The 25162-nt window shown below is 34.6% G+C and overlaps 1 protein-coding gene, 1 long non-coding RNA gene and 1 pseudogene across 2 annotated transcripts; 2 read left to right on the forward strand and 1 right to left on the reverse strand.

The window, feature by feature from the left end:
• The window catches only part of LOC106094697 (heat shock protein 27-like), a 248805-nt pseudogene that overhangs the window by 50777 nt on the left and 172866 nt on the right, over positions 1–25162 (forward strand).
• Positions 15121–15624, forward strand: LOC106093787 (heat shock protein 22). The gene has a single exon (XM_059367500.1). The coding sequence runs from the start codon at positions 15121–15123 to the stop codon at positions 15622–15624; it is 504 nt and encodes a 167-aa protein (XP_059223483.1).
• On the reverse strand, positions 17317–18147 carry LOC106093473 (uncharacterized). Its single transcript, XR_001222359.2, has 2 exons — positions 18062–18147; positions 17317–17990 (listed from the first exon to the last, which is right to left on the reverse strand). It is a non-coding gene; the product is annotated as an uncharacterized LOC106093473 (long non-coding RNA).

Raw genomic sequence — 25162 nt, forward strand, 5'->3', positions numbered from 1 at the left:
CACAGCTATATACAAATCTGAATCGATTTTCTCCTAGGCAACGGCAACATCTGATACAAATTTCGTCCCAATCAGTTGTTGTTTGCATTAAAAAGAAATATCTCAAAACATATATATATATATATATATATATATATATATATATGTAAAATGGATGTTTTGGGGACAGAAAAAGCCTATGGAAATTATGGCATACATCGCTTCGGTTTTATTTTCCCATACGATGTATGCCCATTTTTCCACTCTAACACTTCGAAATGTCAACATATTTCAGATTTATTATAAAACGTATATTATAAGGACACTATTATATAAAATATTTACTTCCGGGACATGTCCTCGATGTATACACTTTATTAACAAGTGAAAAATTTGCCACCTTTCACTCATACATTCTGATTTTCAAAAAATCAACTCTGCGTTATCAGTTAGTCGAGTCTGCAACCATACATCATTGCATATCCATTTAGTCAAGTTTTCAGCCATTGTGTTATCAACTTTGCGTTATAATTTATTATACCTTTCAACCTTTCTCTATCGAAAAAGTCTTTTATGAATAATTTAACACGCAAGATGGCGTTGCACACTGGACCAAGCGGCAAAAAGAAAAATGGAAATAAATCAGCAACTCTTTATTTGTTGATCTGAGCGGTAAAAAATGTTCTAGACATTTGTAGAAGAGTACATAGGCTTTCAGGAAAATGGAAAATGTAGGTCAATATATTTAAAACAGGGTGAGATGCAGGGTGTCAAAATTAACCACTTTCCACTTCTCCAACCTTTTAAGATTTATAACTTTTAATCTACTGTACCGATATTCATGGTTTAGGACTCTGGAGAAAGAGCTTGACGAGGTCTAAAAAAGCATGCATAATGTCCTATGCCATCGTTTACCGTTGAGGAGATATGAGCAATTTAGTTTTAAAATGTTAAAACTTTGCATAGGTTTCTTCAGTGTTGTTTCTTTATAACTTCGTCAATTTCTTAGCTATATACTGAAAGTTTCCATAATCATTCCAATATATTTAGCGGTTTAAATATGGCATCGTTTTCAACATGAAAAACATTTTGTTCTTCTAAAACTAGCAAAATTTTCCATAAAAGATACTCCTATTTACTTGAAGTTTTTGTAAACTTTGGTTATCAAATCATTAACATTTTTCGTTTCCATTTTCATAAAGCGGAGCCAATAAGAAAAGTTTTAAATGCTAATTTGACTCTTTTCAAAATCAAACCACCCCTTTATCTCAAAGGCAATATGGCCATTTTTTATACCTTACACCACTACTATGGTATAGGGTATTATAACTTAGTGAATTTGTTTGCAACAGAAGGAATAGAGATAGACCCATTGATAAGCATACAGATCGACCCAGAATCACGTTCTGATTTGATTTAGCTATGTCCGTCTGTCCATCCATGGATGTTAATTTATTAAAATCGGTTTAGATTTCAGATTTTTTTTAGCTCCCATGTATGTTCGTCCGATTTGGAATGATGTTGCAATAATGTGGTCATTTGCTATACGATTTTCAAAATGTTGGCAAGTAGTTTTTCCTTATAACTCCTGACAATGTTGTTGTGTTTTAAATAAATCGGTTCAGATTTATATATAGTTAACATATATATGTATCACCCGATTTTTACTTTTAAGGCCATGGTCAGCGTATTTCTTGACAGATTTTTTCAAAATTTGGCACAATGCATACTTTTATGACTGTTTTTTACTATGTGTGCCGATTTTGTTCGATTTAGATTTAATGTTTTGACTTATACTGCAATAATTCGATTATTTGTGTTAATTGCAACTCTTCGGATCACTAGTAAATATAATAACAATCGGTTCAGATTTAGATATATGTGCCATTTATATATATCTCCTCATTTTCAGTTATTGGGCCGTTGCAAGCGCATTTATGAACCGATTTCCAAACAAAAGTTTGGTCGAAATTCGTCACTTCAATTGTAAGCAAATTTAAATTTCGAAGACTTCGCCTATATTGCATACCCCATGTGGTGTATGGTATCAAAAGGTCGTTTTTGGACGACTTTAGACCGTCCTTACTTGTTTTTACTACATTTCAAAAGTTTCCCAAAAGTTTCACGGTGATTTTTTTATTTTAGCTTGAATGTTAATATGTTTCCAACAATTTAAGAAATGTCTCGCCATAACTCAGCCATAAATGATCGATAGTACGATGCATATAATTTATTGTTTGAAGATTATTTCATATAAATGTCGCCCATGACCGCGCTTCAAATAGACCATCCGCTTAGTCCAATGTTGGCATACTCTTTCCATCATTTCGATCGGTATCTCACTAATAAATGCTTCTATGTTGTCTTCCATTGCGTCAATTGAACCGGGCTTTTCTGTATAGACATGAGCTTTAACATAGCCCCACAAAAACTAGTCTAAAGGCGTAAAATAGCACGAAATAGGCGGTCAATTGACCGGTCCCGAACGTAAAATAAAATGTTCACCGAATCGCCTCTCAATAAGTCTATTGTTACCCGTGCTGTGTGGCATGTGGAACCGTCTTGTTGAAACCACATGTCATGCAAGTCAAGCTCATGCATTTCTGGTCAAAAAAGTTGCCACCAGCCCATAAACTTTTTCTGGATGCATTGGTAGCACTTGCAATGCTTTTGGATGACCTTCACTCAAAAATCGGCAATTCTGCTTATTTACGTACCCACTGAGCCAAAAATTATCTTCGTCGCTCAATGGAAGAAGCTCACGATGAACCTTCTTAATAGAGCATGGATAATAAAATTCAATAATTTGCTAGCGTTGTTCGTTTGTAAGACGGTTCATGGTTAAATTATAGACCAAACTGAAGATGTTTGACAGTGAAACAAAACACGAAACGTGTGTGAGCTGTTTAAACCAGTGTTGCCAAAAAAATAATGCTAAAAAATCACCCTTTATATATATGTAAGGAACTTTAATTCTGCATCACTCCTTCTAGAAAACACAACAAGAATCATGAATATATCTCTATCCTATCAGATTTTATGTAACTGGCGACACAAAAGTCAATTTTTGAAAAACGTAAAATTTTCCAATTTTTTTTTTTGTTGCCGTCATCATTACACATAAAAACCGACCGCATTATTTACCTTATTTTAATGGATGTATAAATCATTCCCAAGCTCCGAAACTTAACTAAACTCGGTGTTAAATTCTTTTTTTGGAGAGGTTGGACCGATCCGGACCATATTCGGCACAGTTGTAGATAGGTCTCGCCGTTCCAAATTTCATTGTTGGCCAAAAACTTTAATATAGGTAGAGATACAGCGTGTCAAATTTTGTCTCTTTTGACCTCCCCAACATTGTGTAGCCTTTTGAATATAGCTACCATTAAGACCGGTATATAGATTTTACATTTATATTATTTTGAATAGTATCTTTTTTACTACAGGAGACTTCGATGAAGGACTACTTATATCTTGATGTAGACCGATCTCCCGATTTAATGACTTACATAAAAGCAGCACTGATTTCCCACACACAGTGAGTTGCGATACAATCTTCGATTTCCTTACTAAGTCAGACTGTATCTCACTATAGCTCCCAAACAGACTAATGTGAAGCATTAAAGGTATTTTGTTCAAAAAGCCGCATTTATTGATAAATTTCGTTAAAATTTGACACAATAAGTTGCATTACAATCTGCGCCAGATTTGGGTCTTGAGTTAAGATTTTTTATTCAACATATTCTGAAAATCAAAGGCAATTTTTGAATTTCAATTGAAATTTTTTGAGTTTCAAATGGAATATCTGAATTTTAAAAGAAATTTTTTGTTTGTTTCTCTTTCGAGACGAGATAAATGATCGGAAATTGAAAGTGGAAAAGGAAAGCCAAAGATAGCAACACACACCAACCACTATGGGACGCGTTTCGTCTTGCATGCATAATTTTCCCAACGAATTATTCAGAATTTATGGAGTTTCTGAATTTCAATTGGTATTTTCAGAAAAACCCTTGAAAGTGGTGTAGTCTGAATTTCAATAGAAACATTTGAACTGAATTTCAAATGATATATTATGAATTCCAATGTAAATATTCCGAATTAAGATATATGGAATATCTGAATTTCAGTTAAAATTTCTGAATTTCAAATGGAGTATATGAACGTCAAATGAAATATCTGAATATCAAATGGATTTTCTGAATTTCAAATAAAATATTCAATTCAAATGGTGTGTCCGGATATCAAATTAAATATTCTGAATTTCAAGTGGAATTTCTGAATATAAAACGGAATTTTTGACTTTCAAATACAATATCTAACTTTCAAATGACATTTCTGAATAATAAATGGAGTTTCTGAATTATATTTGGTTTCTTCGGACTTACACTTGAAAATTGTGTCAGACCACACCATTTCGTTGCAATATTCTGAATTTCAACTCAAATATTCTAAATTTAAATATGATGAATTTCAAATGGAATATTAAATTTTAATCAGCATATTTCAAATTTCATGAAATAAGTGAATTTCTTTTGAAATATTCCGAATTTCATATGAAGTATATGAATTTCAAAACAAGTATTCTGAATTTCAAAAGGATTATCTGAATATCAAATGAATTTCAAAAAAATATCTGTATTTCAATGAAATTTCTGAATTATAAAAGGAATTTCTGAATTTCAATTAGTACTTGGAGTATCTGAATTATATTTAAAGGTGGTGTAGTCTGATTTTCAATTGAAATATTTCTAATTTTAATAGAAATATTCTGAATTTCAAATGGAATATCTAAATTGCATTTAACATATTCTGAAATTCAAATAAATTTTCTGAATTTCAAATAAAATATCTGAATTTCAAATACAATATCTGAATTTCGAATAAAATATATGAAATTCACATGGGGTGTCTTAATTGAAAATAAAATATTCTGCATTTCAAATGGAATATCTGAACACCACATGGAATTTCTAATTTTTAAATTGGTATTTTCTGAAATACTCTTAAAAGTGGTATAGTCAGAATTCCAATTGGAATTATCTGAATTATAATTGAACTTCGAATGGAATATTTGATTTTCAATTGAAAAATTTTAATATTTCAAATGGAATTTATGAAATGATCTTCAAATGAAGTATCTGAAGTTCAAATAAAATATCTGAATATCATACGGAATTTCTGAAATTCAAATTTACTACCTGAATTTTAAATGAAATTCTTACAGCGGTCAAAAAAAGTATTCATCATTCAATGTTTTTTTTTTAATAAGTCTACAAAAGACAATTAGAATAAAAACATATTAAACTAATGATGCAGTAGTGCTTGTGTGATATATATGTACACAATTTCATTGTTTTTAAAGAAAAAAATAGTATTTATTGGAACAAAAAGGGCCATTTTACAGCTGAACACAAAAAATTAAACAAAAAAAGTATTCATCATTGCAAAAAAACAAAAAAATAAATAACATAATTTAAAAAAATTAATACTTTGTTATTCGACCACCGCGTCTTATAACTTCTTTTAAACGGTTTGACATCGATTGGACTAATTTAGCGGTTATATTTTGGTCTATATTAGTCCATTCCTCCATTATCACCTGTTGCATTTGACTCTTGCTCGAAAAATTGCGCGTTCTCAATTTGCGTTCGAGATGTTCCCAAAGATGTTCAATTGGGTTCAAGTCGGGACTTTGAGGAGGAGTTTTAATGACTTTGGGGCAGTTATACAGCATCCACATCTTGGTATTTAAAGCAGAATGTTTGGGGTCATTATCTTGATAATATTGAAAGTTATTACCAAGCCCAGGTTTTACAGCACTATCTTTTAAATTCCTCTTTAAAATGTCAATGTAATACTTATGATCCATTACTCCATTAATAATTTCAAGATTTCCCGCTCCTGAAGCCGCCATACACCCCCAAACCATTAAACCACCTCCACCATGTTTTACAGTAGCAACTGTGTTTCGTTCTTCAAGCTCTGTATTTGGTTTTCTGTACACTATGACCTTTCCATCGCACCCAAAAAGATTAAACTTGCTCTCGTCTGCAAAAATGACTGTTTTCCAAAATGATTCGGGCTGTTTTACATACATTTTTGCGAAGTTTAGCCTTTTCACTCGGTTTATTTTATTTATAAAGGGCTTCTTACGTGCAGTTCTTCCTCTGTAACTATGCCTTTTGAGTGTATTTCGAATTGTTTGTGTAGTAACTTCCTTCCCTAAATATTCTATAGTGTTTTTACGAAGAATGGTCGCATTTGTCTTCGGAGTTTTCTGAACTTGCCGCACTAGCCAACGCACATCTCCAACTGAAAGTGCTTTTGGTCGACCAGATCTTGGTTTATTGTCAACAGTTTTCGTATCTGTCCACTTTCTGATGATGGATTGTATAGTAGATCGTGGTCTATTTAATATTTCACTGATAGTTTTTTGAGTTAAACCATTCCTGTGGTGTTTTATTATCAAAACTTTTACCTCATCAGAAACCTCGTTTTGCTTACGACCCATTTTGACAAAAACTATATTTTCAATGAAATTAAATATTTGCTGTCAAGGGCAAAGCCTCCTTTACTAAATAAAACAGAAAAGGGGGATTCCCAAATAATATTTGAATTTGACTTTGATGATAGCACATCAATGATGAATACTTTTTTTGTTCTGTTTTTGGTGTTATTATATAAAATTGCATTTTTTGCGCTAATTAAATTTATTTTTTGAATTTATTTTAAAACATATTACGAAAAATAAACTATTGCATAAAACTGCATTATTTGTTTACTTTAAATTTTCTTCAATTACCCAAAATAAGTGAATTTATTATCAATTTTGCTAATGATGAATACTTTTTTTGACCGCTGTAATTTAAACGGAATTTATCAATTTCAATAGGTTTAATCTGAATAACATTTGAAAGTTACACCAGTCCTGATTGACCTGACCTGAAATATTCTGAATTTTAGATAATATATTCTGAATTTCAAATAAAATACCTACCTTTGAATTGAAATATTCTGAATTTCAAAAGAAGTATCTGAATTTCAAATGAATTATTCTGAATTTCAAAAGGACTGTATGGATATCATACGGAATTTCTGAACTTCAAACGAACTTCTGAATTACAGTTTGAATTTCTCAATTTCAATTGGTATTTTATGGAGTCTGACTTTCAATTGAAATATTCTGAATTCTAATTGAAATTTCAAATGGAATGTCTGAATTTTAATAAACACATTCTGAATTTCAAAAAACTATCGCAATCTTAATTGAAATTATTAAATATAAAATATAATATCTGGAATAGAATATCAAATGGAATATCTGAATATCAATTAATATATTTTGAAATTCAAAATATCTGAATTTCAATCGAAATATTTTGAAGTTCATACAATAAATGGTGATTTTTTAGCTATTATCTTTTCGACAACACTGCTTTTCACTGCTCACGCACGTTTCGTGTTTTGTTTCACTGTCAAACATCGTCAGATTGGTCTACAATTTAACCATGAATCGTCTTGTAAACAAACAACGCTTGCAAATTAATTAATTTTATTATCAAAAAAAAGTTATCTGTTAAAAAAGTTCATAAGCAGAATTGTCGATTTTGGAGTGAAGATCACCCAGAAGCATTGCAAGAGCTACCGATGCATCCAGAAAAAGTCACAATTTGGTGCAGTTTATGGGCTGGTGGCATCATTGGATCGTACTTCTTCAAAGATGATGCGAATCGCAACGTACATGTAAATAGTGAGCGCTACCGTGAGACGATATCTAAAATTTTTTGCCCAAAAAACAAGATCTTGACTTGCATGACATATGGTTTCAACAAGACGGTGCCACATGCCAAACAGCACGCGTAACAATGGACTTATTGAGAGGCAAGTTAGGTAAGGACTTTATTTCACGTTCGGGACCGGTCAATTGGCCGCCTATATCGTGCGATTTAACGCCTCTAGACTTTTTTTGTGTGGCCATGTTGAAGCTCATGTCTATACAGACAGGCCCGCTTCAATTTACGTATTTTAAGACAACATTAAATTATTTATTCGTGAGATACCGGCCGAAATGTTGGAAAGAGTATGCCAAAATTAGACTAAGCGGATGAACCATTTGAGGCGCAGCCACGGTCAAGGTTTGCATGAAATAAATTATATGGACCGTTCTATCGACCCAAGTAAAGATTTAATGCATTTTTCTGAACTTTTTTTAAAAAAACTTTCCCATATCTTTTAAAACATAGCCCCTTATAATAAAAAATATTCTGAATTTGAAATGGAGTGTCTGAACATCACATAAAATTTCTGAGTTTCAAATAAAATATCTGAATTTTAAATTAATTAATTGAATAAGAAATGAAGTTTCTGAATTTCAATTGGTATTTTATGAATTACACTTCAAAGTTGTGTAAGCTGAATTTCTGTTGAAATATTCTTAATTTAAATTCAAATATTCTGAAATTCAATTGAAATATTCTGAATTTCAAAAAATATATTCTGAATTTCAAATAAAATATCTGAATTTTAGATGGAATATCTGAATGTCGGTTGGAGTATCTGAATTTTAATTCAAATAATCCGAATTTTATATGAACTTTCTGAATATCAAATGAAATTTTTAATTTTGAAACATAATATCTGAATTTCAAATGAAATTTCTGAATTACAAATGGAATTTCTGAATTGCAGTTGGTACTTGGAATATCTGAATTACATTTGAAAGTGGAGTGGTTTGAATTTCAAATGGAATATCTGAATTTCAAATAGCATATATGAGAATTTAATTTAAATTTCTGCATTATAAATGGAATTTCTCATTTTCAAATGGTATTTTCTGAATTGTACTTGAAAGTGGAGTAGTCTGAATTGCAAATGAAATATTCTGAATCTCAATTGAAGTACTCTGAATTTCAATTGGAATATTCCAAATTTTAAATGAAATATCTGAATATAAAGAATATTTCTGAGTTACAAATAAAATATTTGAATTTAAAATAAAATTTCTGAATTATAAATGGAATTTCTGAAATTCAATTGTTAGTTCTTGAATCACTCTTGAAAGTGGCATAGTCTGAATTTCAGTTGAAATATTCTAAATTTCAATTGAAAGATTCGGAATTTTAATTGACATTTTCTGAATTTCAAATAAAGTATCTGAATTTCAATTTAAATATTTTATATTTCAAAAAAAAATTCTGAATTTCCGATGAAATCAAATTAAATTTCCGAATTTCAAATAAAATTTCTGAATTTCAAATGAAATTTCAAAATATTAAATGAAATTTCTGAATTACAAACGGAATTCTAAATTTCAATTGGTATTTTCTTAATTACACTTCAAAGTGAGGTATTCTGATATTCAAATGGAATATCTGAATTTCAAGTCGAATATCTTAATTTCATATAAATTATCTGAATTTTAAATGAAAATATCACAGTCCTTTCTGGTAATCAGCTGATACCACATGTTAATTTTTCTGCGCTAAAAATGTTTTCCTTAAAATATTATGGTATTTCTAAGAAATAATAAACGTAGAGTTGCGTTTGTTTCTAACGAATGCCTTTCAAATATCTAAGAAATGCTACAGTTCTCGATTCGGCCAATCGATATCAAGCTCTCGACAGAGATGATATGGAATCAGCAAGTAAAGAAGATGGTGAAATTACTATAACATGAGATACGTTTCCACCAATTGTTGTTGGCCAAACTATGATCTTTTCTAAAATAATCGCTTGGTTGAGGTCGCAATACTAGCTCCAAAAAATATTCATCGGAACAAAAGTAATTTCAAGACGACGAGATATATGTATATGAATGAATACGGCCGTCATCAAATTTCAAAAAAGGAAATCCGCACAATTAGATTTTTCTATGGAATCGTTGTGAAGTGGCCCAATTAAAAATAACAAAGGTCCCACACAATTTGCGAAATGTGTAATGTTTGGTCATGGCTCTAGGAATTATCACCGAAAAGTTGTCTGTCCTGCATGCGCCGGTAACCATGATCTCCCAGTTTGTACTTTAAATCAGACTCAACGCGATGGTCCTGTTGTGTATAAATATTTTAACTGTTCCAAGAGAAACCTAAATAATGTGAACCATAAGGCTGATGATCCAAAATGTCCATGTAGACAAGATTACACGCAAATGCGTAATCGAGTTACGAACAAAATTTCCTGTGGTACACGATGTGTGTATGAATATTACATAGAACCAGATGATTTCCCTCAAGCTGGTTACAAAAACCAAGGTTTGTCTTCTCGATCAGCTGTTGATAATCCAACATGTTAATCTAGAACACAGGGTGGTTAATTTTTAGTGGGTTTAGAACCCCATATGTTCAAACAGCTGGTCGTCAATCAGCTAGAAATTTTAGTACTCAACCATTTGGCAATTGCAACCTATACTCTAACGTTACAACCCAGTCAAGTAGACGATGCGGACGACTTAACGATGATGAATTTGTTATGATGATATTTACTTTGAAGCTATTGATCGCCTACAACAGTGCAGAATAGGTATGATAAATTCAGAGTTTTAGGTTGGTCATATTTACATTGAATAGTCTTTATTAAAAAAGCATATTATAAAGGGTGATTTTTTTGAGGTTAGGATTTTCATGCATTAGTATTTGACAGATCACGTGGGATTTCAGACATGGTGTCAAAGAGAAAGATGCTCAGTATGCTTTGACATTTCATCATGAATAGACTTACTAACGAGCAACGCCCTTCGACATCCTCCGTTAATATGGCTCAGATCGGTTCAGATTTGGATATGACTGCCATATAGACCGATCCTTCAATTTAGGGTCGTAGGCCGCTAAAAGCCACATTTGTTATTCGATTTTGCTGAAATTTGGGACAGTGAGTTGTGTTAGACCCTTCAACGTCCTTTGTCAATTTGGCTTAGATCGGTCCAGATTTGGATATAGCTGCCATATAGACCGATCTCTCGGTTTTAGGTTTTAGGGCCATAAAAAGCGCACTTATTGTCCGATGTTGCCGGGATGTTGTCCGATGTTGGGACAAAGAGTTAAGTTAAGCCCCTCCACATATTTCTGCAATTTGGTCTAGATCGATCAAGATTTGCATATAGCTGCCATATAGACCGATCTCTCGATTTAAAGCCTTGGCCTCATAAAAGGCGCATTTTTAATCCGATTGCACTGAAATTTTACACACTGACTTATGTTATGCTTTTCGACATCCGTGTCGTATATAGTTCAGATCGGTTTATTTTTAGATATAACTACTAAAAAGACCAATATTTTGTTATATACAATTGAACAATAACTTTTGCTTATTAGTATTTATCAGGTCCAAATCGGAATTTATATTGATATAGCTGCTATGGGGCATAAGGTATGCAATTTGCACCGAATTTTGATGAAAGGTGGTTTACATATATACCCGAGTTGGTGGGTATCCAAAGTTCGGCCCGGCCGAACTTAACGCCTTTTTACTTGTTTTATTTCATATGTCCCCTGAACCCATGCAATCAATTTTTTACACGAAACCATATTTGAAGCCTCTACAGAAAATTTTCCAAAAAAAATGCCAATTTGGAAACTATCTTAGCTCTGTAAAAACTTATTTAATTTTGGTCTTTTAAATACACTTATATCTGTAAATATCAAACAGAATTTTTTTTCTTAGAATTTTTCAGCGCTATTCAGCAAAAAAAGAATTTTAGAAGTCGGATCACAAATGATGATTTGGCAGCCGGTACAATTTTTCTTAATTCCGAGGTGACCAACTTAAGGATCTTGCGGCGAAACGCTTACACTACACAGGGCCTTGACCATTTCAAAATTAAAATAAAAGCGTGCTAAGTTCGGGCGCGCCGAATCTTATATACCCTCCACCATGGATCGCATTTATCGAGTTCTTTTCCCGGCATCTCTTCTTAGGCAAAAAAGGATATAAGAAAAGAGTTGCTCTGCTATTAGAACGATATCAAGATATGGTCCGGTTCGGACCACAATTAAATTATATGTTGGAGACCTGTGTAAAATTTCAGCCAATTCGTATAAGAATTGCGCCCATTGGGGCTCACGAAGTAAAATAGAGAGAACGATTTATATGGGATCTGTATCGGGCTATAGACCGATTCAGACCATAATAAACACGTTTGTTGATGGTCATGAAAGGATCCATCGTACAAAATTTCAGGCATATCGGATAATAATTGCGACCTCTAGGGGTCAAGAAGTCAAGATCCCAGATCGGTTTATATGGCAGCTATATCAGGTTATGAACCGATTTGAACCTTATTTGACACAGTTGTTGAAAGTAAAAATAAAATACGTCATGCAAAATTTCAGCCAAATCGGATAGGAATTGCGCCCTCTAGAAGCTCAAGAAGTCAAATCCCCAGATCTGTTTATATGACAGCTATATCAGGTTATGTACCGATTTCAACCATACTTGGCACAGTTGTTGGATATCATAACGAAATACTTCGTGCAAAAATTCATTCAAATCGGATAAGAATTGTGCCCTCTAGAGGCTCAAGACCCAAGATCGGTTCATATGGCAGCTATATCAGGTTATCGACCGATTTATATCGTACTTGGCACAGTTGTTGGGTATCATAACAAAACACGTCGTGCGAAATTCTATTCCAATCGGATAAGAATTGCGCCCTCTAGAGGGTCAAGAAGTCAAGACCCAAGATCGGTGTATATGGCAGCTATATCAGGTTATGGACCGATTTGAACCATACTTGGCACTGTTGTTGGATATAATAACAAAACACGTCATGCGAAATTTCATTTCAATCGGATAAGAATTGCGCACTCTAGAGGCTCAAGAAGTCAAGACCCAAGATCGGTTTATATGGCAGCTATAACAGGCTATGGACCGGACGGACGGACGGACATGGCTAGATCGACATAAAATGTCACGACGATCAATAATATATATACTTTATGGGGTGTCAGACGAATATTTCGAGTAGTTACAAACAGAATGACGAAATTAGTATACGCCCCATCTTATGGTGGAGGGTATAAAAATTATCTCTTTCTGTTTTCATAGGGCAAGTTTTCTACTCTTTTTTTTCGGTTCTATCCCGCTGTATGTTGCCTCGATCGGTCTATATGTTCGTTCAAGGTTTTTGTGGAGGGGCGAGTCCCATTCGAATTGGCTTGACCATATTTGTAACCTTCTCAGAAAATTTACTACAAAATGCCGATTTGGAAACTATCTCTGCCCAAAATTGGTATTATGGGTTTCTCCAAAAAAAAAATTTCGAGCAGATTGGTCTTTAAAATTCAAATATTTATCTCTATCCGTTCTCATATGGCCTACTACTAGTTTTTTCGGTTCTATCCCACTGTATGTTGCCTCGATCGGTGTATATGTGCGTTTGGGGTTATTGTGGTGGGGCTAGCCCCATTCGAATTAGTTTAAAATTTTAATATGTTTTATTTTCTACTCCCAAATACCGTTAATTTGAGTCCAATATTATTACAATCGATCCGCTTTTAATTTTGGTGGTTATTTTTAGGGTAAGGGGAAGGCTCCGACCCGTCCTCGATATCAGAAATTTATATAGCCTATTATTCCTTCCAGACCATTTTAACCAATCTGTGGAAATTTCAAGAACATCGGTTTGGTCGTTTTCGAGTTTCGAACAAACAGACAAGCAAACACACTATGACTTGTATATACAGAGCGATGCTGCTTTCTATGTTATAGTTACAATGAGCCCAAAAAAATTTACCCCCGTAAAAAGTAGATGTCGTGGCACTTAAATAGCCGAATTCATTACAGCGCTCTGTTTTAATTGCGGCGAGTACACGAACTAATCCAATATTAAATCTGAGTGACTTTGGCGACATTGCGGCAATACTCTGAACTACCACCCTGAGGTGGTAACATTGAAACAACAGGGTTGATTTTGTAGATTGCTGTTTTACACGATACCATTCTGGCAACACGATGAGCAAAAATAAAATTAAAAAACCACTTATTTTTTATAGAAAACAAGAGTATATATGAGAAATAAGTGTTGTTTTAGTGATAAAAATTATGGAGAATCTAGAAAAAGTCATAAAATCGTAAAGCAAAAAGTGTCCCCAATGTATCGGTGTCCTCAAAACATCCATAATATAGACGGAAATTTTGGGGACAGTCCCCAAAGTATACAAATGTCCTCGAAACATACATTATACAGAAAAATTGTCCCGAAAGTATCCATTTTACATATATATATATATATATATATATATATATATATATATATATATATATATACATATATATTGAATGTATATCCAAATCTGAACAGATTTTTTTGATATTCACCAAAATTCTATTCTTTCTGTGATGAATTTTAATAAAATCGAAACATAAATCAAAGAGCTATTGTAATGTCAATAAAAAGTGTTAATAATATATATATATATGTATATGTTTGAGATATTTCTTTTGAATGCAAACAACAACTGATTGGGACACTGAGGATATTAAATTATTAATTGTTTCAGGTGATATTGTTTCCCAGACAATTTTTTCTGCATCGAATAGGTATATCTACTTGGTTTTGCAAATTTCTCGGTTGATTTGTTCATATTTTGCACAATATAAAAGAAAATGTACCGAAAGTGTGCTTATGTATTGGCCGATACTGTATGTATATGAGAGAAATTCATTTAAAACAGAAACTTCATGAACAACTTGAACTTGCAGTTTCATGAACTTTCGGTCAATGAACACCGATTGTTTAAGAAATTTCTAAACACCATGTTCGATGCACGCAACACTCATTGCCTCATAGATTCTATGAGTACATATTTTCAATTCTCACGTGAATATTTGGTTGTATGTGTGAAACAAAATCAATTTTACAATAAAACGTTTCTCTTTTACATTCTCTTTCTGCAATGTAGTCCAATGCGAATACCAGTTTCTTTGCCAGAGAGCTCTTCATGTTTCCAGAGAGATTAGAAAAAAATACCAGTGAAATAAAGAGGGCCAAAAGAGTGTATTCACAGAGGTGGGTATATAATGCATGGTAAAAGGTCTATGGGCTATCAGTTGAAAACTAACCGACAAAAGGTGAAAAGCGAGCTTGTTCGAATTTAAACAAATTAAAATAAAAAATAAAACTAATATAAAATCGATTCCATAACAATGCGTACTCTACCAATATTATGGCGTATGGCTGAAGATTTGAGGCGCTTGGCTATGCCTTCGTCACCATTCTTTGAGAATCCATGGACTACCACGTGCTATCGATGGACACCATTAACACAAGTTAATCGTATGCTTGAGGAAGATTTGGCTAAAATCAGCAAAGACGGTTATCAAGTTTCAATGAATGTTTCGGAATTCAAACCCGAAGAGTTATCTGTGAAGGTTGTAGACAACAGCGTCATTGTCGAAGGAAAATCGGAACAGCACCAGGACAATAAGGGTGGTTATGTATCACGTCATTTTGTGCGTCGTGTAGCCTTACCCCAGGGCTATGAATCCGAAAATGCTATATCCACTCTGTCTCCAGATGGAATACTAACCGTCAGTGTACCAAAGCCTCAAATTGAAGTGAAGGTGCGTGAAATTCCAATTCAGCGTGCTGAAGCGCCGTCTATAAAGTCTGCAGAAGACGCAAAGGGTGCCCAGAATAAAAATAATTAGACGCCCATATATACGTATAAGTTATCTATTGACTGATTAAAGTATAACTATTGTAGATAAGTAGTTTATTGTTATTAAAAAAAAAAACTTTCTAATAAACGAAACTTTTGAAGAAAAGACTCCTTGTTTCTTTGTTAAGGCTGGTACTATATCCGTGATTCGCGATATTTTTTGCCGATTACTTTTTTTGAGATAATAGATTGTAAAGCAAAAAACTTCCTGATTTCGTTCAGTAGGACATTCCCTCATTACTTATGGTAAAATTTTAATAAAATTGTTATTTTATCATTATTATTTTCGTAATGTTGCAAAAAAGTAAACGCGAAAAGAAGGGTTTTCAACGGTGAAAAACGAACACACGAATAAAATTATTCCCATGGCCACGATTCGCGACACAAAGAGCTAATCACAGATAATAATAAATTGATTGGAAGGGAAAAATTAAAGATGGCATCTGGAGGAGGAGGTCCCCAAGTGTGTTTCCCTCTCCAGTCGTTTGCCACCATGCTTTGATCTTGGGAGCAGCGGGCCTAAGCCGTCGAGAGCTTCTTTTCTAAAAAAAATAGAAAATACATCCTGCCGGTGATGGGGCTCACTTTTACATTTCCGACTGCGTCATCAAGCAAAACATCATTATTTGATTGGTGTAAATCCGCGTGAACTTCACCAACGAGTTTATTTATTTATTAACATACTTAGCCTATGATTAAGACAAAATTATAAACTAAATAAAAAGAAGGCTATGGCAACTATGGCCCTAAGAACAATGGAACGTAAATAGGTATTTTTAGTCATCGCATAATATTAAGGGTACTAATGAATAGATTCTAAATGTATACCGATAATTTAGTTCCTTAAGAAACTTTACAAATTTTGTCATACACAACGGGGCTTCATAATTGAGTACCGAGGAGGGTTTCGAATCTCCAAAAAGATTAGTTCTGGCAGTATGCAAATGCAAACAGAGATCTAGTAAATGTAAATAAGTCATTAAATCACCGTCTATATATTTCTGATGAGTTATCCTAGTGTGTCCCAATCTAAGCCTAATGATCCTAGTCAATTCATATCTATCTGTATAATAAGATGTTGAAAGTCTCTTAATATTGGTCCGCTCACGATTCACTCTCCTGTACCATTCAGATGACCTGTCATATGCCTATAACCCTCTGTCCCTAAGATCATGTCTCAATGTACGATTGATATCGCGCGAGTTGTAATTGGGTGCCATTGTTATGGGAGAACCGGAAATGGAGGTCAATGTAGATCTATTGGGTTGCCCAAAAAGTAATTGCGGATTTTTTATATAGTCGGCGTTGACAAATTTTTTCACAGCTAATTAATTGCATTCTTTCTTCTGTTGTTATCAGCTGTTACTTTTAGCTTGCTTTTGAAAAAAAGTGTAAAAAAGTATATTTGATTAAAGTTCATTCTAAGTTTTATTCAAAATGCATTTACTTTCTTTTAAAAAATCCGCAATTACTTTTTGGGCAACCCAATATATAGTCTATAGTATATTTGATTAAAGTTCATTCTAAGTTTTATTCAAAATGCATTTACTCTTCAGATTTGTCAACCCAATATATAGTCTCGTCGTGGCGTAAGACCTTAAATCTTCGATTGTTGACATGTCAGCTTCTAAAAACAAGTTCCCTATCGGAGTTGGACGCTAGGCATCTGGGGCCAATCGAATTGCACTATTATAAATCACCTTAATTTTATTTAAATTACATTGAGAAGTAAAACCATAAAGTATTTTACATGTTATCGTGGAATCAATCACTCACAAAATCGAGAGCACATCGCAATTAAACTTCAAGGAGGAAAGACATTTCACTATATTCAATCGCTTCGATATTGATGATACTAAATAATCAATATGAGGAACCAACCTATATCGAGAGTTTACATATATAAATTCTCAATATTTTAAGAGAATCGACCTGGTCAATTGAAATATCATCTAAAGCTACTGAGACTGACCAATTGTGCTTTTGGCATACGTGCAGATGCTAAATTTTAGAATCGAAAGTTTTGCACCAGAGTGTGAACGAGTTAATCTTCGGTTTTTTAAGAAAACAAACGCGCAGTTTTTTTCTTTCAAGCCTCGAAGAAAAGAATGTTAGAAACGTATGGTTTCAGCAAGATGGAGTAACAGCACGAGTCTCAGCGTAACAGGAGTAACAGAGCCCGCCTTAGTTCTCTCAGAGTCGATCTCCAATGGGCGGCACTCTCTTCAGATTTGTGTCCCTGTGATTTCTTTTATGGGGTTATTTGAAATCCCTGGATTATGTCGATCGACCACGGACCATAGTACACCTCAACAACAATGTAGCAGCGTCATTGCCAACATACCGATTGATATGCTGCAAAGAGTATACACGAATTACAAAAATCAACTTAAATCAATGTTTGCGCAATAGGGGTTGGCATTTACCTGATGTCATTTTGAAAATTGCATGAAAAAAGTTGGAATATTGTATTCTCAAATAAAAAACGAATTAAAACCATAACTGAAGTACATACTTTTGTTTTTTTTTTTGGGACTTTTCAAATAAGAAAGTTTCTTTGGCGCACCATGTATTACTCAATTTATATCTGACATTTGCGAGAAACCATACCATGCATAGTCATGTAAAAAAATTCTCCTCAAAGAGGTGTCTGACTGCATAACGCCGTTCGGACTCGGCTATAAAAAAGGTCCCTTATCATTGAGGCTAAACTTGAATCGGAAAGCACTCATTGATGTGTGAGAGTTTGCCCTTTCTCGGTTCCTGGTGGTAATGTTCTTCCTTAGGGTAATGTTCTCATTAGGGGAGGGATGGCACCTCAGACATTTCGACTCAAATATGGATATCAAATTCGTTCTTTATTCTCTTTGGAAATGAAGTTCAGTTTAGGGGGTGCTTTAGGGCGTACCAGTAAATGGAGATAAGACGAAATGGATGGTTTCAACTCCCAAACTAAGCAAGCAGTTTAGAAACAAGGCCACCTCTCGACAGACGAAGATTACACTATACACTGATACTACCCGTGCTGTTATATGGTTCTGAAGCATGGGTATTTGTGAAAGCAGATGAGGCAGTGCTTGCAGTATTTGAGAGAAAGATTCTTCGTAAAATATATGGACCAGTTTGCGTTAACGGAGAATATGAACCACGAGCTGTATGACGGCGAAAGCATGTTGTCGGAATGGATGAAGAAGCTCCAGCAAAGAAGTCTTTTGAAGGCAAACACGGTGGTACACGCAAACCGGAAAGACCAAAAGCCCGATGGAAGGGTGAAGTTGTGGGAGACACCTCGAAACTTGGTGTCCGAGATTTTAGAATGAGCGCAGCAGATCGAGGCGCTTGGAACGCTATTCTACGTTTGGCTAGTGGAACAAATATTCTGTCATAGCCAATTAAAGTAAACACTTGGCTCCAAAATTGGATATCAAATTCGTTTTCTACTACTCATTTGAGTCCCATATTGTCATAATGGTTAAAATAACCCGTTTGACGTATCTTTAGGAGGAAAAGCGCTACCTGACTTGATCGCAATTTTTAATGTCATATTCGTAATCTACTCCCTAATACCTTTCATTTGAGTCCCATATAGCCATGGTCGGCTAATATGCCCGTGTGGGGGTATTTGGGGGTGGGCGACCTCTCATTACTTGGACCTAATGTTTTTTGCCATATTTGTAATCTACTGCCAAATACTTTTCGAATATATCTGTTTAGAAGAGTTTTAGGGATAGGGGGACCCGCTGAGTAATTGGACCCAAATTTTAATAAATCGTTTCAGCCAAGTATCATATCATCATAGTGAGTATAATGGCTTTTTTTATATAGCCTATGTTTCCTTCCCGACCAACCTACACAATATGTGAAAATTTTGAGAAAATAGGTTATGCCGTTTTTCAGTCTATACGGAACAAACAAACCGAGTCCCATATATCCGTGATTGGCTAATGTGCCTACTCTACTCTTGAATACCGTTCATTTGAATCCCATATTGTCCCGATCGGTCCACTTTTATTGTTCGGTAGTACTTTTGGGGTAAGGGGGAGGGTCCGCCCCCCTCCCGATATCAAAAAATTATATAGCCTATGTTTCCTTCCAGACCAACCTACACAATCTGTGAAAATTTCAAGGTAATCGGTTCAGCCGTTTTTGAGTCTATACCGAACAAACAAATTTACAAACCCACAAACAAACATATAAACAAACAAACACAAATTCATTTATATATATAGATTTATTTATTTATGAACCTATTTGACTGGTATTTTGAGTAGGTATTAGAAGGCATAAGCCAAATTGGACAAATATTTGGGGCTCTAGGAGTCAAATCTGGATATCGGGTTATATGGATGTTATATTTATTTATAAACCTTATTTAGTCAGGATTTGGTGCGGGTGTAGGAAGGCATAAATGTACTTCGCTACCAAATTTCAACTAATTCGGACTAGAGGTGTGCACATGAGTTGTCGTGTGATTCACGTGATTCCTGAGTGAGATCAAAATCCAATCATGTTATCGTGCGTGGATGAATTAAAATTCTTCGTGGGTGAGCGTGAGTGAGTTAAATCATGCTCACGACTCACGAGACACTCACAACCCATGAGACAGTCATGACTCACGAAACGCTCACGACTAAGGACATGCTCACGACTCACAAAAAAATCAGTCGTATTTGAAACAGTATAATTTGATACAAATGGAAAACAAATTTTTCGCTTCATGGAAATATATTTGTTTAACCATGACTCGTGAGTGTCTTGTGGGTCATGCGTGAGTAAAATTTTTGTCTCGTGCGTGAACGTGAGTCTACCTAAAAAATTTATGTGTGAGCGTGCGCGAGTCACATTTTTTTCTCGTGAGCGTGAGTGAAGTCACTCATGCGCACATTTCTAATTCGGACATTAATTGAGTCGTCTTGAGACTCAATAACTCAAATTTGAGAATCGTATTTTATGGGGGTTTTGGGGGTTTGACGGATAAAGCCTACTTCATATACCTAATTTCAGTCAAATCGGACAAAATTTAAGTCTTCTTGATGCTGATTGGAAGATGGGGTTAAATTTGGGGCTAAATCAATTTATACGCTAGCGTTGATGCTGTTGATGCTTCACACATATTCTTATTCTCTTCGCTTCAGTCTTTGTTGATACGACAGCGAATGATGACCACGCATGTGTATACGCATCATTTTTCTGTTTTCAAACAAAAAACAATGATTTCTTCTGAAAGAAAAAGCTATTTAATTTTCCTAATATTATTTTTACATTTAAAAAACTTCATTGGTTGTGTCAAACTAACTAACTAAATTTCAGTCAAGGAGAGAATTAAAAAAAAAAATTAGAAAGAGTAAATCAAGCATTCAATCTAATTTTTATTTTGTGCATCTCTGTAATGGACCTTTCTGGGCCGCATTTGCAGGGTGAAGTTGTTGTTCACATGCGAAGTTTAGGCCAGCAAAACATTGAGGCTCAAGAGGTCCATTTGAAGGACCACTTTATGTGGGACCTATATCTAAATCTTATCCGATATGTCCCATTTGCAATCCATGCGCTGGTCATCCCATAGTTTAAAAATGCCACTCTTTTACTACAGGGTGCTCCCGATATCAAAAAATTATATAGCCTATGTTTCCTTCCAGACCAACCTACACAATCTGTGAAAATTTCAAGGTAATCGGTTCAGCCGTTTTTGAGTCTATACCGAACAAACAAATTTACAAACCCACAAACAAACATATAAACAAACAAACACAAATTCATTTATATATATAGATTTATTTATTTATGAACCTATTTGACTGGTATTTTGAGTAGGTATTAGAAGGCATAAGCCAAATTGGACAAATATTTGGGGCTCTAGGAGTCAAATCTGGATATCGGGTTATATGGATGTTATATTTATTTATAAACCTTATTTAGTCAGGATTTGGTGCGGGTGTAGGAAGGCATAAATGTACTTCGCTACCAAATTTCAACTAATTCGGACTAGAGGTGTGCACATGAGTTGTCGTGTGATTCACGTGATTCCTGAGTGAGATCAAAATCCAATCATGTTATCGTGCGTGGATGAATTAAAATTCTTCGTGGGTGAGCGTGAGTGAGTTAAATCATGCTCACGACTCACGAGACACTCACAACCCATGAGACAGTCATGACTCACGAAACGCTCACGACTAAGGACATGCTCACGACTCACAAAAAAATCAGTCGTATTTGAAACAGTATAATTTGATACAAATGGAAAACAAATTTTTCGCTTCATGGAAATATATTTGTTTAACCATGACTCGTGAGTGTCTTGTGGGTCATGCGTGAGTAAAATTTTTGTCTCGTGCGTGAACGTGAGTCTACCTAAAAAATTTATGTGTGAGCGTGCGCGAGTCACATTTTTTTCTCGTGAGCGTGAGTGAAGTCACTCATGCGCACATTTCTAATTCGGACATTAATTGAGTCGTCTTGAGACTCAATAACTCAAATTTGAGAATCGTATTTTATGGGGGTTTTGGGGGTTTGACGGATAAAGCCTACTTCATATACCTAATTTCAGTCAAATCGGACAAAATTTAAGTCTTCTTGATGCTGATTGGAAGATGGGGTTAAATTTGGGGCTAAATCAATTTATACGCTAGCGTTGATGCTGTTGATGCTTCACACATATTCTTATTCTCTTCGCTTCAGTCTTTGTTGATACGACAGCGAATGATGACCACGCATGTGTATACGCATCATTTTTCTGTTTTCAAACAAAAAACAATGATTTCTTCTGAAAGAAAAAGCTATTTAATTTTCCTAATATTATTTTCACATTTAAAAAACTTCATTGGTTGTGTCAAACTAACTAACTAAATTTCAGTCAAGGAGAGAATTAAAAAAAAAAATTAGAAAGAGTAAATCAAGCATTCAATCTAATTTTTATTTTGTGCATCTCTGTAATGGACCTTTCTGGGCCGCATTTGCAGGGTGAAGTTGTTGTTCACATGCGAAGTTTAGGCCAGCAAAACATTGAGGCTCAAGAGGTCCATTTGAAGGACCACTTTATGTGGGACCTATATCTAAATCTTATCCGATATGTCCCATTTGCAATCCATGCGCTGGTCATCCCATAGTTTAAAAATGCCACTCTTTTACTACAGGGTGCTCCAGAGAAACATACATATTTGTTTGAAACTAACTACGTTCCACTTTTGTGCATTGTTTTCTTCAGTTAAAAAGTGTGCTCGTGTACTCAAAAATTTGTGCAAATTTGAACAAATTGTTACTGGAAGTCGCTCGCGTACTTTATTTGCCAGCAGTAGAGAGCGGAAGAGTGCGACATAGCAAGCTAAATTTAATTGAGAGCTTGCAACATTCTACTGGAATTCGATGCAGCAGAAATTTGCAGCATCGAATAGCTGTTTTATGAAAACCAGCTGTAGTAAGGGCTATTCTTACTCTCCTACAAATTAATACTGGCAAATGTTTATTAGAAAAGTAACCGAACAGACCCAACATATGAATACATCCAAAATAACGGTATATTATATACAGGTGCTTTTGACGTTGTTGTTGTTGTAGCACTGAGGCGGCATCCCTTGCCGATGAGGAATATATCGGGTCAATCCGGTACGTACAACCGGCTGCCATGGAATAGTGCTTTTGACATACAAATTAGGTGTTGCAAGATTAAAAAAAACCAACCACCATAGCACTATGGTCTCAACCCCCTGTTTTTCTGGCCAAAACTATTTCAGCATTTTTTTGTAGTTGTATAACTTTGAAACCAGATGGCTGGTCGTTTTACAATCTTAGCGGTTTGTAGTAGAGGATATCAGCTTTAAGAAAATGATTGAAGTGGCCACTCTCTCGGAACCATTTAATACCAAATGAGGTTTCAGACAAGGAGACAACCTATCGTGTGATCTCCTTAATATCCTGTTGGAGAAGATTATACAAGATGCAGAAGTGAATAGATATGGCACACTAATCACAAGCCTATGCCGACGACATCGATATCATAGGTCGGTAACCGGAGTTAGTAACTGAAGCCATTGAAAGAATCGAAAGAGAACCGGTGAAAATGGGTCTGGCAGTAAATGGAGAAAACACGAAATGGATGGTTTCAACTCCCAAAACGCCTTATACAACCGAGCAGATAAAGAAAATGGAGAAAGTTGGGAACCACAACTTTGAGATAGTCAGCAACTTCATCTACCTCGGCACCGCCGTAACCGAAACGAATGGCACCAGTTTTGAGATAAAACGAAGAATAATACTGGCAAACAGATGCTACTTTGGACTAAGTAAGCAGTTTAGAAACAAGGCCACCTCTCGACAGACGAAGATTACACTATACAAAACACTGATACTACCCGTGTTGTCATATGGTTCTGTGGCATGGGTACTTGTAAAAGCAGATGAGTACTTGGAGTACTTGAGAGAAAGATTCTTCGTAAAATATATGAACCAGTTTGCGTTTATGGAGAATATAGGCGACGTATGAACCACGAGCTGTATGACGACAATAGCATAGTTACATGCATCAATATACAACGGCTGCGTTGGCTAGGTCATGTTGTCAGAATGTATGAAGAGGCTCTAGCAAAGAAGTCTTTTGAAGGCAAACACGGTGGTACACGCAAACCGGGAAGACCAAAAGCCCGTTGGAAAGATCAAGTGGTGGGAGACACCTCGAAACTTGGTGTAAGCGATTTTAGAATGAGAGCAGAAGATCGAGGCGCTTGGAACGCTATTCTACGTTCGGCTAGTGGAACAAAGTTTCTGTCGTAGCCAATTAAAGTAAGTAAATTCTTGTAATATGATTGTGTATCATAACATCGAAGCGAATACAAATATACTTTGGAAGTGTTTGAAATACCATCTTATATATCTGCATATAATTGGTAAAAATTTGAGTCAGAATTATGTTATAACATTAAATTGAACTTGGCATCCTTTTCAATATTCACAATATATTTTAAAATTAAAATGATATGAGCATGATGTTAAATAATTTTGGTAAATTTGGAAAGGTATTGTCAGTGTAAAACAAGATATAATATTTGTCAAAAATTCTTGCTAGAATTTATCTCAAAAAAGTTAACTTTTATCTTAAACAAAGTTTTTCAGAAAAAAAGTTTACTTCGCGAAAAGGGCAACCCTGGTTCTGAAAACATAAGCTTTGGTGTAGATGTAGGTAATTATTTTATTTTTCTTCATAGCTGGCAGCTGTGCCATAAAAAATAAAAAATCAAAGTTACAGTAAAAAGAAAATACAATAAATAAAAGAAAGAAAGATACACATAATGGAATATAAGACCGCCGAAAACCTATATACGTGCATTACGCCATAGTTTCCTTCACGGGAAAGGAAATAATGCATAATTAGAAAATGCAAACGATGCATACTGCATCCGATTGAAAGCCGAATTCCGCTTGCGGCGTGCTCTTAGATAATTCTCATGTATCTATCTTCACAAGCACCAACAACCGAAGAATGCGAAGTTCAAATTCTTTATCTATATATATTACTAGCCGAACCGGGCCCGCTCCGC

The sequence above is a fragment of the Stomoxys calcitrans genome, chromosome 1 (genome assembly GCF_963082655.1).
Source record: "Stomoxys calcitrans chromosome 1, idStoCalc2.1, whole genome shotgun sequence".
NCBI lineage: Eukaryota > Metazoa > Arthropoda > Insecta > Diptera > Muscidae > Stomoxys > Stomoxys calcitrans.

What these genes read in the sequence shown, in the direction of transcription:
- LOC106093787 (XM_059367500.1), top strand. Translation starts at nt 15,121, where the DNA reads ATGCGTACTCTACCAATATTATGGCGTATGGCTGAAGATTTGAGGCGC.